The sequence below is a fragment of the Vidua macroura genome, chromosome 22 (assembly GCF_024509145.1).
Source record: "Vidua macroura isolate BioBank_ID:100142 chromosome 22, ASM2450914v1, whole genome shotgun sequence".
Lineage (NCBI taxonomy): Eukaryota > Metazoa > Chordata > Aves > Passeriformes > Viduidae > Vidua > Vidua macroura.
Window position 1 is genome coordinate 6706585 of NC_071592.1, and position 15939 is coordinate 6722523.

Here is a 15939-nt window from a genome sequence, read left to right on the forward strand (position 1 = left end):
TTGCCATCCTTTTGGCAGCTCTGCAGCCTCTTTCAGTGGAGTTTCCCTCCTCCCGAGGCATTCCTGAAAGCAGGGTTGAAGCGCAGGCAGATGCAAGCTTGGAGGAGCTGGCTGTTCCCTCTGTAAGAGGGGACCACAGGCAGAACCCTGGTGTCTGTTCTTCCTTCCTTCACTCAACAATAACAAAAACAAATTAAAATGGGGCTCTACACCAAAAAGCAGCAAATTTAAAAAGAAAAGAGGGGTGGAAGAAAGGAGGAATGAAAGGATAGGAAAAGAGGGATAGAAAGGAGGAAATATTCCCGAGTCAGGTTCAGAAATTCCTGAAATCCATTATTTTGCTCTTTCAAGGAGAAGTCAAAGGTGGTTCCTAGACAGAGACCTGGGACAGTGATTTCCCCACCTCTGAAGCCCAGGCTGGAGCTCTACAGAGGATTTACTGGTCAGTGTCAGGCGAGCTGCTTGTCCATTTTGGCCAGTGTAGGACAAACTGTCCCAAACAAAAGATGCAAACTCTTGGCATCCCCAGAGAGAGCTGCTGGAACAAGGAGCCTCTGGACAGTGGGAATGAGTTGTGCTTCCTGTTCCTTGGACTCTGCCTCTGCCACAGGAACTGTGCTCTGGAGAGCTTGTGAAACCAGCCTGTGCCCATTTACCTGTGCACATCCACAGCCTGAGCAAATCCAGCACAGAGAGCACTGCAACATCTGGGAAAAGCCAGGGATTGATCTGGCAGCTGAAATGCCCTGGCACAAACCCTTTCAAATGACGAGGAAGGATTTCTATGAATCCCAGCCTGCCCCTGGGTGATGTGTGAGCTGAGGAAGGAGCGACATTCTATGAATTCATCCATGGCTCACAGCTCCCTGCTCTCCTTTGACATTCATTCCCCAGGCTGAATCCGTCCCTACACCGTCCTCCTGCTGGGGTAAATCCCTCACCTGGGGCAGGGCAGGGGCTGCAGGGGTGACTCAGACTGGCAGAAGTGTCCCAATTCCTAAGAAAAGGCTGTGTTTGGTAGGAAATGCTGGGTTCCAGAGGACACAAAGTTAAGGATGTTCTCACTTGCTGTCACAGAAAATTCCTGCTGCTTTCTCAAGGACAGCTCAGCCTCCTGCCCAGTTGGGTGATGCTATCCACAGTTATGTGTGTCCTACAGGGTCAGCTCTGGATGCAGCCATCCCCAAAACTTCCCCAGAGGGAAGGGAGGCAGCTCTGCAGCCACAGGGACACGACCCTGCCAGGCATCTGGAGCACATTCAGTGTCCTGGGGGATTCATGGAGTGGATCCTCTGCCCACAGTGCCCGGCAGGGCCATCTCAGTCCCTTAAAGTTCTCTTCACACCTTTCTGCCAGAGGTTTCTGGTTGGGCTGCTGAGGCACAGAGCAAGGGATGGGCAGGGTCTGAACTGCCAGAGCAGAGTCTGTCATGTGAAAAAGCATCCCAAAAACCTGAGGGGATATTGCAGTCCTGCGGCTATTTTGGTTACTTCACTGCCAGGGTCATGTGGGTGTGCACGATGTGAGCAGGGAGCACAGCCAAGGACTCTGCTCTGTCCCTGTGCTCATTCCATGCCACATGGAGAGGCTCTTTACAAGGTGTTGTTATCCAAGAGTCTGGATATCACAGACTCACAAAATCCCTGAGAGGTTTGGGCTGGAAAGGACCTTAGACACCATCCAAATCCAAACCCCTGCCATGGGCAGGGACACCTTCCACTGTCCCAGGCTGCTCCAAGCCCTGTCCAGCCTGACCTTGGACACTTCCAGGGATCCAGGGGCAGCCACAGCTGCTCTGGGCACCCTGTGCCAGGGCCTCCCCACCCTCCCAGGGAACAATTCCTTCCCTCTGGCAATGGGAAGGCATTCCCTGTGTCCTGGAGCTGTATGAGTGAAATATATAGAATTATTTGATCATAAATAGTGCCTGTCCCATCTGCAGGGGCATTTTCCAGGGAAATTTTACTCCAGAGCAGGATGGGAGAGAGAACTCTGGACCCCAGGAAGAGCAGGAGAGGAGGTTGGCCACTCACCAGGGACAGTGATCTGTGAGCACAATAGACTGAGTCCCTGGAGAACAATGTGAGACCCTGGGCCACAGTGTCACACCATGGAGCAGAGTGTGACAGCCTGGAGCACAATGTGAGATCACGGAGCACAGTGTCACAACCTGGAGCATGCTGTGACAGCCTGGAGCACAGTGTGACAGCCTGGAGCAGGATATGCCTCTTTGGAGCTCAGTGTCATACCCCTGAGCACAGTGTCACACCCTGGATTATGCTGTCACACCCTGGATCATGGTGACACACCCTGGAGGACAATGTGACATGCTGGAGGACAGTAGGAGCCCCTGGAGCACAGAATCACAGCCCTGAGCATGGTGTCACACCTGGATCACTCTGTCACACCTGGATCATCACACCTGGATCATCCTGTCACACCTGGAGCAGTGTCATACCCTGGATCACTCTGTCACACCTGGATCATGCTGCCACACCCGGATCACTCTGTCACACCCAGATCTCAGACATCCCCTGGCCCTCCCTGGCCCAGGCCGTGCCCAGCAGCACTCAGCTCTGTGCCCAAGCCCTCAGCTCTGTGCCCAAGCCCTCAGCTCCCTGCCCAAGCCCTCAGCTCTGTGCTCAAGCACTCAGCTCCTCTCTGCTGCCCCGGGGCCGTTTTCTGGCAGCGCAGGCACGTTCCCAGCTGGCAGGAGCAGTGCCACAGGGAACCAGCAGTTCCGATTCACCCTGTGAAACCCCCGTGTCCTTGCAGCTCCTCAGCCTCTCCCGGCTGCCTCGGGGACATCGAGCCCACAGCAGTTGCCTCTCTGAAGGAGGATTTTGGTTCCCTGCCTGGAAAAACAGTAGGCAAACCAGTAAACCCTTAAATTCGAACATGTGTAAGTTATACATCTTATTTCCATTTTCCAGCAACATTCCCTTCGTCAGACATGAGGAAAAAATTACCGTCTGCCTTGGAATATCTCGGTGGAGCATTTATCTCCTGGCCATGATAACTGAATTTCAGGCACTGCTCCCTCCCCCCCAGTTCAGGTTAAGAGACAAATTTGTTTAGTGTCCTGCTTGGAATTCTTGCCAGCTGAACTCAGAGGGTGGGATTTGTGCACTGTCACCATTCTTACCCTGCAGGGAATGGTTCCCTCCCAAAGCTCTTGGCTTCTGGCAGAGGAGGAGCACATCTCTGGGATTAAACATGGCCTAAACTGCCCTCGAAATGGGATTAAATCTGGGATTAAAGCCTGGGCTTGTTCTGTGCAGAGGTTGTGCACTAATTCCCGCCTTGGGAAAGTGAGGGCAATGATGTGCCCTTCCTTGGAAGTCCCTCGCAGTGGGATGTGCTGTGTGTGCCTGGAAGGCTCGGGGTTGGGCTTGGAAGGGAGGAAAGGCAAGAGCTGCTCCTGTAGCTGGAGAAAAGAACAATCCCTGCTCCCTGTCTGGGCTTTGGAGACTCCCAGTTCTCCCAGAGCCTTCCCAAGGGTCTGCAGTAGGCCAGGTTTAGCACAGTGCTGGATGTCCTCTCTTTGTCACTCCAGCACCTCAGGAGTTAAACTGGGGCCAGAGCCCTTTTCACACCCAGTAGTGGGGTCTGAAGTTCTTGGCTCATGCCTGGGCCATCCAAGATGCCCACATTTCCTCACCAGGTAGTGAACTGCGGCACTATTAATCAGAAAATAATATAATAATAGAATAACAGAAGAATAGAATAACTGAACAATAGAATAATTGAACAAGCTGTGTTGGAAGGGACCCACAAGGATCACCGACTCCTGTCCCTGCATAGGACACCCCAGCAATCCCAGCCTGTCCCTGAGCGTTGTCCAAATGCTCCTGCAGCTCTGGAAGCTCTGAGAATAGACAAGCTCCATCCTGTTCAGCCCTGTACAAATCAGACTGTGCTGCCATTGGGTGTTCTCTGGGGACAGCCCTGTCCCTTTGGGTGGATGTTCTGGGTGCTTTGTTAATGTCATGAAAAGGCTGTTCCTGTGTCCCTGTGAGCTCTGCAGAAACACCTCAGGGCAGGTGAGCAGAGCACTTGTGTGCCACTGCCAGGCTCCAGTGAACACCAGGGGTGTTTTAGCACCACAAAGGATGGAACAGCCTGACAGGGCTCTGAGGAGCAGCCAGCCTGCCTGCAGGACTGCTGGAATGCACTAAGCAGCCAGGGGTGAGAGACTGGGCATAACCCACAGACTGGTGTCCTGGGCATTGCCTCCTTACCTGGTTTGGGAGTGTTGGTATTTCAGAGCCACTGCAGACATTGCCTTGTCTGGAGTCGTTCCCTTGGAGACTCCCCCTGCATTATCAGAGATCCCCTGTGCCTCACAGACCCCTTATGACACCCAGTACCACATTAGGAATGGCCTCTCCACAAGGGAGCTGCCAATGCCCGCCATGGGCCCGTGTCTGTGTGTGTGAGCCAGCCCCTCCTGTGTGCAGGGATGGAGGGGCACTGATGGTGACCCAGCTTTGCCTTTGCCTTGCAGGGAGTCCCCCGTGGACTGCAGCATGAACAAGTGTGGGAAGCTGGTGGGAGCAGGCACCGAGTCCAACCCCATGAGCTACAGCACCTACATGGATGAGAAGAACGGGCCTCCCCCCAACATGACCACCAACGAGAGGAGGGTCATCGTCCCCGCAGGTACCACCACGGGCTGGGGCAGCTGTCCCTGCTCTGCCTGGAAGAGTTTTTTGTTTGGTTTGTTTATCCATTCCCAGAGGAATTCTCTCTCTTACAAACCACGGAAATATATAAGGAAAATATTGGCGTTTCTGGCTAGTGGGAATTCCCATGTCCCAGTGCATGATCTGAATGAGGATAGGCAGCAGATAATTGATGCTTTTTCTTTTCTTTTTTTTTTTTTTTTTTTCTTTTAATTTTTTTTTTCCCAGAATGAAATGTTGTTTTGGTGTGCTAAACCAAATTCATCTCCTGTCATGTGTTAGAGGAGAATCTGCTTCCTGGGACATGCAGGGGATGATCAAAGGGGAATGAAGTGGGCCCAAGTTATAGCTCCCCTGGTGCTCTCAGGATCCAGCTTCCAGCTGCACTTTCAAGTCACACTGATTGATTCAAAATGAGCTATTTTGTTTCCATTTTTTTTTTTAGAAGTAAAAACCCCAAAAAATTCTATTTTTCAGGAACTGCATTATCCTTCCAAAAATTGTCACACAGAAACTTTCCTGTCCAGCTTTGTTTGGTATCCACATCTGCTGCCTGGAGCTGGCAGGATGCTCTGGATGCCTTTGGACAGTCAGGGGTGAGAGCTGCTGTGGGGGGAAGCATGAACCTGGAATGAAGAGCTGTTTCCCTGTGAAGTTTACAAACAGCCAGGGCCAGGAAGTTTCCAGCAAAGGGGCCAAGTGCTGGCCCAGTGACATCCCAGAACTTGCCCTGGCTCTGGGGCTTTCAGCAGGGCAGGGAGGGCAGGAGGAAATGCACTCGTGGAATTCAGCTCCTTTCTCAAAGCGTGGCTTGCCCACGAGCAGATGACAACTCCCAAGCATTTGTTTGCCATTTAGGATGAAAAGGAAAAGCTTGAACTGAATGCATGAGGAAAAGCCAATAAAGGATTGACGGCAAAGCTCTTAGTCCCATTCAGGCTGATGTTTGAGGGACTGGCTGAGCTGCCTGGGGACAGCAGCACAGTCGTGTCCAGTGTCACCCTGTCTGGAAAGGTGCAGCTGGCACCAACCAGTCCCTGAGTTATTAAAGGTGTTCCAGGGGCAGTATTTATCCTGTATGTTTAAAAAACCAATGGGTGAGCTGAAGTTTAGCATTGTTTAAATAGGGGAAATTACTTTCAGTACCCCCAGTGGAAGAGCAGGTTTGGAATCTCCTCTTTGAAGGAAAGTGAGGAAAAGGACTTTTCTCCCACTTATGACCATCCACAAATCAAACCCTTGAGATCCTTGTGAAAGAGCAGAGATTTACCAGACCTTGGAAGACAATAATGAACATCATCCCAGATCTCTGGCTGCAGGAAGGAGGCCCAAGTCATCCAAGAAAGGCATTTGGATATTTTAATTTAATCCAGAATGGAGAGTTATAGCGCATTAGCGTGAAGATAAGCAAGAATAATGTCACATTAGGCTTACAATAGCAGTAATAATGAGCTCTAAGCCATGTTTCAAGAAGGCAGAATTTCAGACACCATTCAATGTCTTTTACAGTGTTTAAAGGGAGGCCACAAATCCACTCTGCCCTCTAGATATTGGGTTGTTTTCAAAACTCAAGACAAATAAGTCTTTCAATTAAACAAACAAACAAAAAAAAAAAAAAAAAGAATCCTCCCTTGAGTACGTGCACTGTAAAATTTGCAGCCTTTTGCCAGTGCTTAGAAAGCAGAATTTCAATTAACTATTGCCAAAACCTGAAAGAAATCCATCTGTTGTTCTCAGAGCAGACTTGCAAAGGTGTGGGGTTGTAAATGCCCTGTTCTGAATTCAGCTTTCAGCTGCTCAGATTTTCTGGTGATGCAGTGGGGAAAGGTCTCAGAATTTCAGTTCCCTTGGTCTCAATTCCTCCATTACCCCAGGGCTCAGGTGCCCAGGAATGCCAGGCGTGGGCTCTTCCTGACCTTTTGTGCCCAGAGCTGCCCTCAGCCTGGGCACTCAGTGTCCAGCCCTGGGCTGAGGCATTGCTTCATACCCGCTAAATCCAGGCAGAGACATTTCTTGTTCTGCCCACAGCACCCCCAGAGCCCTGGGCGTGTTCCCGATCCGTGTCCTCGGCTCCCCGGGGTCTGAGGTGTCTGAGGTTTGTCTCAGAGCTGGACTAGCTATTAATGACACATCAGACATCTCCAAAGTTTGAACCTCTTTGCAATCCTCTCCAGCTGCAGCAGAACATGAATGCGCAGCTCCAGCTTGGAAATCGGCTACGTGGGGAGCAGCAGCACAGGAAACATCTGAGAATGCTGATATGCTCTGAAAATGACTGTCAAGTGCTGTGGCACCAGCTCTTGCTGGGGCCCTCTGATCTAATGCCCTTTGCAGAATTCAAAGGCTGATTTCTTTTTTTAACCACTGGTGCAGCCACTCATCTCCACGGGGCCTGAGCTCCAGCCGAGCTCGGAGCGTCTCTTACGTCATCAGCAGCAATAAAGATCCCACAGCTGGAGCTCTGCTGACACTCAGGGACGCCCAGACAGCACAAAATCCAGCCTGGCCTCGCACAGCTGGCTGGCTTTACAGGGACAGTGGAGGCAGAACTGTGCTCCTGCCTGGGGTGAATAACTCCAACTCACACCCAGAACAAGCTGGGTGTGGCTCTGTTTTAGCCACACCATTATTTTATTTTATTTTATTTTATTTTATTTTATTTTATTTTAATATTTTATTCTTTATTTTCTGAGTCCCCTTGCTGACCATGAACACCCCATGCTCAGGGTCTCTCATGCCAGCTGTGGGTTCCCTAATGCCCGTGGTGGAACTCGCACAGCCCTGATGTCACTGCACAGCCATGCAGAACAGGGACAGGAACTCCCTCTCAAAGGGCTCAGCTTCCTTTAGGAAGCTTTTTTTCCAGACAGAGAAGAGTCAGATGTCACCAGGGCTGTTCCCAAGCAGAGGAGGAAGCTTTGGGCAGGTGGGACAGCCAGAAGTGACAAGGCCAGGCTGTCCATCCTGAGCCCTGCTCCAGCACAGTGCCTGTTCATTCTGGCAAAGGGGGTCAGTAAATTCAATATATCTGCTTGTGGAAACAATGGCTTGCGCTCTGACAGGGCTGCAGGGACTCTGGAGATGTGTGTGTGCCCATCCTCTGTTCTCTCCCGGCAGATCCCACCCTCTGGACCCAGGAGCACGTGCGCCAGTGGCTGGAGTGGGCAATCAAGGAGTACGGCTTGATGGAGATCGACACCACCATCTTCCAGAACATGGATGGCAAAGAGCTCTGCAAAATGAACAAGGACGACTTCCTGCGCACCACCTCCCCCTACAACACAGAAATTCTGCTGTCTCACCTCAGTTACCTCAGGGAAAGTGAGTATTGCCCTGGCCCAGCCCAGCCCCTGCCCCCAGGGCTCCTCCTGCAGCAAGGGACGGGGAAATGAACAGAGAAAGGCAAGCAGAGAGAGCAAACAGGGAAACGAGGAATAAAATGGGCTTGGAAAGTTCAGATGAACACAGATGGAGCTACTGGTGCTATCAGGGAGGTGAAGAACCGAGCAGGGCTCTGGAGAAGATTAGATAAGTCTTACAGATAACAACATCTGTGGTTATGTGATAAAAATACACAAATTTGTCACGGAGATGAAACCTGACATTAACTGATTTGTCTCAGGCAAACGATTCCATAGCTCTGCAGTTAGAAGGCTGTGCCCTCCCCATAAACAGGACCCCCAACTGGCCAGGGCTGGAGCTTTCCTGTGTTCCTGCAGGCCCAGGTTTGTTGGAGAGAGTTAAAAACCCAAGAGTGATTCCCCATATGTAAATGTGCTGGAGCAGATGTTATGCAAATGAGCAGAAAAAGGTTGTGGAAGCTCTTTATTGCTCCTTTCTGCCCCACACCTGAGTATGAGATGGAACCAGTCCCCCTTTTTGCTCTATTAAGCCCCAAACCCAGAAGCTGTGAGCAGTCTGGAAAAGTATTATTCCAGCACCCAAACACCTGAGAGATGGCACATACACCTGATGCTGGGAGTCTTAGATTTCAGCTTTTCCAAGACTTCTGTGAAATCATGATCATATCCACAGGTTCCAAATGTCTCCTCTTCACCTAGAAATGGAGCTAAAAGGATTTCCTTTCCCTTCAAAGGTGTGCTGAGGGTAAAGGTGCTCTGATGAGGCAGAGAGCTGGAGCTGGGCCCCACATGCTCTGCTGTTTTTCCAGTGAAACAGCTTTTATAGGACTATCATTATGTAAGCACGCAAAAATCAGGAGAAGGTGCCATAAATCAAGGTGGAAGCACAAGGAGAGAAAGGCAAAAGTGTATTTTCTCTACTAGAAAATCCAATTGTGATGAAAGGCAGCTGAAGATGTCTCCTCTGGCCAGTGAAGCAGAGATACAGAATTTAGGGTGTTTCTTCAAAGTTGATCTCTTCCTGCCCAAAATCAGTGGGAGTTTCACAGATTCCAGTGGCACAGAAGTTAGATCACAGATGGGTGCCTCTGGAAGCCCCACCTTTATTTTTCTTGAGAAGTCGAGCCAAGGAAATGATTCACAACAAAAAAACCAAACTGTTGGATTTGAACAGTTTCTGTCCCTTGTGACTGGACAATAAAATAATTTCCCATGCAAAATCATTGGCAAATTTAATTCTGTTTCATCAGAAAAGAGCTGCTAGTCCACAGGAAGCTTTTGAAGGATTGTCTGTGGAATTAGACAATTTCCTGGAAAATGGGAAGGCAGTTTTGTGCAGCCAGCAGTGCTTTGGCCAAACCTGCTGACTGGGGTTGGGGAAATCAGGCACTTTGTAACCGGAAACACATCTAAATTCTCACAAGATAAACACCCAAGTGAGACACTTGAACTGTCTTATTGATAAGGTTTGAGAATTGTCAGAGAGATGGAGTTGGATGGGTTCAAAGCACAGGAGCTGGCTGGATTTGGAAAGCTTGGCAGAGGAGCGGAATTCTCCAGGTGGCATCTCCAGGATCATCCCCAGTGTTTGTGTCCCATTGTTTGGGCTGACCAAAGGCAGTATCAGGGGAATTGCATTGTTGATCTCATGGCATAAGCCCCAAAACCTGGGTTCAGTGGCCACTTTTACCATCTGCTGCTGCCCATTTGCTCAGGAGCAACTTCCTGCTTGATCCCACCTGCCCTTGTCTGAAGTACAGTCACACCGCTCTCCATGGCCAGCAAGGCAGCACCAGGGCATGCTGACATTCAGGACAGCAGTCCCTGGGTCACACCTTGCCTTTAAATACCTGGAATTAGGAGGTTTTGCTGTCTGTAAGGTGGCACCAGCCATTCTGCCTTCTTGCTGGGCCCCTCCATTGTGATTGTGAGCAATGATACTTCCAAAAATTTAGAAGGTTTATTAAAACCTTATCAAAAATACAACAGAAGACTGAATAGAGAAAATATAACAGTGCCAGGAGCAGAGGATTTTTCCCACTATGTGCTCAGCCACACAATGGAGGTTTCACCTTTTAACCCTTTATCCCCTCCCAAAGTTCTGTCCATTGACTCTTTTGCTGTCCAGGGGTGGAGATCACTGCCTGACATCTTGATTGGAGGTCAGGTGCTGCCACAGTAATGAGCTGTCCCTCCCAAATGCCCTGACTACCCAGGCCACCCCCTGATAACAATGCAAGGGGGCCAAACATAACTATAAATCTATAAAACATCTCTTAGCATATACATAATATTTTCTTTTAATTGTGAGAGTCAGCCATGGCATTCCTTCTCTATCACAGGATGGTGGGTCTGTGGAGCAGGGGCTGTGCCTCACACCTCCACAGCCCAGCACTGCAGCCCTGGTACAGCTGCAATATTGAAGTGCTGCTGCAATAATGATCATCAAAACATTCTGTCCTGCCAGGGCAGTGCCTGCAGTGATTTCTGTGCTATGAAGCCTCTGCAAAACCTGAGGAACCTTGCTGAACTCAGGCAGACTGCTCACTCCTGTTTTACAGAGAATTCAGTCCCAGTCCATCCCAGCTTTAGGATGATGGATCTGTGTGTGCTGATCCCAGACTTGCTATGAGTGCCGTGCTCATCAGAGCAGCTCCTGGCTGCTGGAGCTGGGCAGAGCATTCCTGCTTCCCTGCAGCTGTTCCCAGCCCGAGGAGAGGCTGCTCTGGGCAGTGCTGGCTGTCTCCCTTGTGGACTAACGCCTTCCAGAGGAGCTGATGGCTTTTCCAGACCAGTGGCTGTTCAGTGCCGAGCCTGGAGCTCAGTGCCATGGAGATTTGGGCTTTCTTTTTCACGAGTTTCCCCCTTTTGGAAGGGTGTTTGTCCCACAGACATTCCCTGCTTAGGGTAGGGAACAGGTGATGGCCACAAGCACAGGAGGATTTGGGGGAGTTGCAGACCTACAGGCTGGATTGTCTCTGCCCAGGCTCCCTAAAGGTGTTTGTGGTCTTGGGATATTAAGCTGGATATGTGATGATTTATGAATCTTCAACTTTGGGGTTTGTTTTCCAAGAAGCAAAGCTGATCTGACCTTTCTGAGCTGTTTGCTCACGCAACAAGGAGACCCCCTGAAAATGAGGTTTCCCAGAAGGTTCTCAGCATTTTATACTCCTAATCAGGGTGAAAACTTCCTTAAAGCTGCCTATGAAATACATTATTTTGGCACATCTAAGTCCAGACTGAAAAAATAAACCAGCAACATCTTCATGACCTCAACAAAAGCTCAGTCTCAGTTTTAGCAGTGGAAGGCTCAAGGTGAGCTGTGTAATGTAGTTGAGAGTAACCTAAACTCATCCCACAGCACCTTTAGTCTCCAGCTTAGGCTGGCTCAGAATGGTGCAGTTGTTTCCTGTTGACACAAGCCATTGAAGCTGGCAGGAATTCCTCTGATCCTCAGGAGAGGATCAGTCCTGCAGCATTCTCCATCCTTTGGAGCCTCCCAAAGCACCCCAGTGGCTTTTTCAGGGAACTCCCTGTCCACCCCCTCAAACAATCATCTTTCTTTGCATGCTTCTTTTAGTTCCCCCTCCAAAATTGTGAAGCCATGCCTTGATTTGCCTTCTTTTTGTTCATCCCCACCCACTGTGGGCTCCAGACTGATCTTTCTCCAGCACATTTTGCCTGGTGAATCCTCTCCAGGCAGCTGTTGGGCAGGGAAAGGGAGTTTTGGATGCATCCATGCTGTGTTTGGGATGAAGATCAAAAGAAGCTGAGCTGCCACCTCCATCCTTTTCCTCCCTGGTGGTGGGGGCCAGGCTGTGGGGTGTGCACAAAGGGGAAGAGCCTGAAGGGGAAAGAATGAGGCTGTGGTGAGAAGTAGAAAACTGATCAGTGGTTTTGAGCCATGTGTTAATGCCCAACAAAACCATCCTGCCAAGTGCAGCAGGACCTGGATTCCAGCAGGAGCCGTGCAGGGCCTGGGGAAGGTGAGGGTGAAAAAGACTTTCAAATTAAATAGACCTCGAGACTGTGGAACCAAGATGTTCAGATGAGCTGCCTTGTGAGAGGGAAGGGTTTATGGGAAAAACTCTCCTGCTTTTCAGCCCTTCTCCATCGTTTTGTAATGAGTGCAAGGGAAATAAAAGAAAGGGAAGGGTGGGGGGTGCCATAAAATAACGTGTTTAAACATTAATTATGGGAGAACAGCCCTCACTGCATTAACCATACCAGAGAGCTGAGCCATCCATGGTGTCGCTGACCAGGGAGGGGGACTAGGAACAAAAATGAAAATTCATCACAGCCAAAGCTCTGCCCCCGAAAGAGAGTGGGAGGAGCAGCCTGGTTTGTGTCTGTCTGTCTGTCTGCTTCCCTCTGTCCTGGTCTGGGTCTCTGCTTTTCTCCCTTTCCCTCCTCCATTGAAACCCTTAATAGGAAACACATTTCCCTCTCTGTGGTGTTCCCACCAGAAACCTCAGACTGCCGGGCAAAGGTGAGAACTTTGAGCAATTAAACCGGGGGAGGCGCCGGTCCTTTCCAGTGGCTTGGGCTGCATTTTTTTACCCTAAAGTAGCTATAGGTTGATCCTGCTCGCTCAGTGCTATTCATCACCCCACCCCCACCGCCCCAGCCACTCATTTGCAGCCCATTTAGTCATAGAAAACCACGTTTCTGAATTCCCCAGTACTTCCCTGTCTGGCAGGGGGAAGCTGGGCTGGGCGTTGCACTCAGGATTGCTTTAAATAACCTGAAAAGGAGAGAGTGGTGGACAGGAGTTTCCCCACAGATATTCAAGAAAGAAATGCCAAAGCCAGAAGCCATCTGATGAAAACATGAGTTACATGGACGGAGTTGTTTCAATTCCTCCGGCAGCCAATCTCCCTAAATATTTCAGCCAATCCTTTTGGCTATTGGCAGCTTTCAGAGCCAGGGTGCCCTTGGGATCCCCCTGAACTCTTTACCTCCTCGTTCACCATCCATCCTGGTCTTTGGAAGCATCCCCTGACTTGCAGCATCTGGTACCATCCATCCTTCCCTCCCTGCGAGCAGCTTTGTTTCCCAGCACCTCCTGCCTCTGTGTCCTGCTGGCTTGTGCAGTCTCTGGCTTTGTTTGCCTTTGGGGAGGACAGAAATCCACTGCAGCAGAGGGCAGAGGGCCAGCAGGACCCAGCACCTGCAATGGCTCTCAAATCTGGCAGGGAACTGCCCAAACCTCAGCTCTCACAGGAGAGAGACACTCTGTGAGCACTGAGGGGCAGCCGAGGTGATTTGGGACCATGTGCACCAGAGGAACGTGGGACTGCAGGGCTCAGCCCCAAGTCCTGCTCGGCTGCTGTTGTGGTACCTGCACAGAGGGTTCCTGCCCTGCTGAGGGGCTGGGGATGCTCAGGGGCAGGATCCCCTGCATGGAGGGGATCTGCAGAGCTGTAAAAGCACTCAGGGCAGGATTGGTGCTGCTCCAGCCACGCCATCAGGACAAACAGGACCCTCTGCCTTGTCAGGGCTGTCACTGACCTAGCACCAGCTGCTCCAAGAGTGCAGGGAAGGTGAGCCCAGGGGGTGATGTGAGCACACTTAACCAGACAGCCATGAAGTGGGTATTTCATGTTGGCTTCCCTGGACTCCCAGGATCTCCTCCTCCATTTCCAGGAGAGCTTACAGGAGAAGCAGAGGGAAATGCTTAGAAATGAACATTTCCCTCACAGACTGCAGAACAGAGACACTTCCAACAGGTTCTTTTTGTGCTGCACTTGTGTGTCACGTGGGGCTGGATGGAAAGGCCTCTCTGAACCAAGGGAGCTGCTCCCAAATTCCCCAGAGCAGGGAGATGCTGGAATCCCAGTGAGAGCTGTGCAGCTGCTGGCCCCAAACCAAGCATGTGACACTCTAAAAATGGCCAAAAAGGTCCTGACAGTGCAATTTGTGTATTTTCTCCTGCCTGTTCCTCAAACAGGAAATTTCTCTATCACAGCCGGAGAGAGAAAAGCTTCTTCCTTATGCTGTCACAATCTGTGCCACAGGCATTTCTGGAGGCTGTGCTGGGATAGATCCTGTGCCTGTACAACCTCACCCTTTAAGATCAGTTTTCAATGGGGGACATCAAGGCACTCAGTGAAGGAGACAAATATCTTTATTTTTTTGCAAGTGAGTAAACAGCGGCACGTGTGACCTGCAGCTACCAAGCTTTCAGATGAATTTCACAGAAAATGTGTGCCTAATTAACAGCAAAATTAGTTTTCTTCATGCCATTAACAACATACCCTACCTGCCCTCATGGCTCCCCGTAGCAGAGTGTGCCCAGACTGCTCTAACTCCCTTTATTTGCCTTGCAGGTAGCTCACTGCTGGTCTACAACACTCCATCCCACACAGATTCCTCACGGCTTGCCACCAAAGAAGGTCAGTGTTTTGCATATAAATGTCCTGGGTTTGACTGGGTTAAAACTAGATCTTGTTAATAATATCCTCGGCAGAAAACGTTCTGCTCTGCTCTGCATTCACCACACGGTTAAAAAGGATTAATTCTCTCTGTGCAGCCCCACCCAGGCTGGAAATGCCATCTCTGCTTCTCCAGCCAGCGCCATGGCATCAAACATGTCACTGTCACACTTGTGTTTTGCTGAGCTGGTGAACTGGTGGCACATTTTCTGTTCCTGATGTGAACAGTTTGGAATCTCACACAGACAGCAAGGCCTGAGACACTGTTTCTCTCTGAGTTCACAGCTGAAAGGATCAAATCTTCTCACAATAAATTTCACTACTGTAAAGGCCACTGAGGTATTCCAAATCCATCCATGGATCTGTAGCTCATTTCAACCAGCAAGTAAGATCAAATGTATCTTTCTGCCACTTTCATTTTGGAATAGTTTGATTTTCTTTATGGTTTCAAATAACCCATTTGTTTTTTTATCTAGTAGAAATTCTGACCATGTAGTTATAGCTTAGAAACCTTGGAGTTTAAAAGTTAATAACCCTCTTGAGGCTCCTTCAGGCTTTGGAGTTGTTTGTGGGTTCTTCAGTCAGGTGTTTCAGGTTTTTCTCTGCAACTCGAGCCCTGCTTCTTGTTCTTATTTTTATTGACAAACTGGACTCTCAGTCAGGATAAAGTTGTGAGCGTTGATCAGAGTCCCAGAATGGTTGGGGTTGGAAGGGACCTTAAGGATCATCTGTTCCAGTCCATGGCCATGGGCAGGGACAGGATGAAGCACATCCCTTATCTACATAGAGAAGTTGAATTGATATAATGAATATTTGGGTGAATTTATCACTCCCAAGTAGGGTGATAAAGAGCAAAAGTCCATTCTGTGCTCTGTAACTCCTGTGTAGGGACAGGAGCCTTAAATTGGGTTTTCCTTTCCCTTTGTGCTGCTGCAGGAACATTGGGTTTGTTCCCTGGGCTCTGTTCAGCTCCTCCTTGGATAAGTTTCTAGGGAGGGGTGAAACTGCTGCCCACCCCCCCTGGAGCCAGCCTGTCCCTGTGCCAGTTCCCTGTCACAAATGGTTCTCTGCTTTTCAGGAGAACATGGCTGCATGGACGAGCCACAAGTTTGGATTAAAAAGAGCAGTGGGGAAAGGCAGAAGGTCTTTTATTGAAGCAGCTGGAGAGACAAAACCTCCCATTGCACTGAGGGGCTGCAGCAAACAGACCCCACGGTTAACAGCTCCTGCAGGGAGAGTCTGGCTGCCTCCCTTCTGTGCTGCCCTCAGAGCCCTCCTTTCTCCTTGCATTTCATCCCCAACATCTGCCTCAGAGCTGGACATGAGCTCAGGGCTGCTTCCTCTAGCAGCTCCTTTTGTCCAGCATGTAAATGCCCACTGGAGCTCCCTGGCACACTGTTCCCTCCTCTGAGGCAGCACCAGCTGATAAAACAGGGCCCTTACAGGGACAGAGCCACT

The 15939-nt window shown here is 50.0% G+C and overlaps 1 protein-coding gene across 5 annotated transcripts in view; it reads left to right on the forward strand.

Moving 5' to 3' along the window:
• FLI1 (Fli-1 proto-oncogene, ETS transcription factor) overlaps positions 1 to 15939 on the forward strand; it is an 86783-nt gene that overhangs the window by 52715 nt on the left and 18129 nt on the right. For all 5 annotated transcript variants that reach the window (XM_053996907.1, XM_053996909.1, XM_053996908.1 and 2 more), the window contains 3 exons: positions 4508 to 4662; positions 7803 to 8006; positions 14377 to 14442. In XM_053996907.1, coding sequence (XP_053852882.1) covers positions 4508 to 4662; positions 7803 to 8006; positions 14377 to 14442 — 425 coding nt within the window. The remainder of the gene's footprint in view (positions 1 to 4507; positions 4663 to 7802; positions 8007 to 14376; positions 14443 to 15939) is intronic.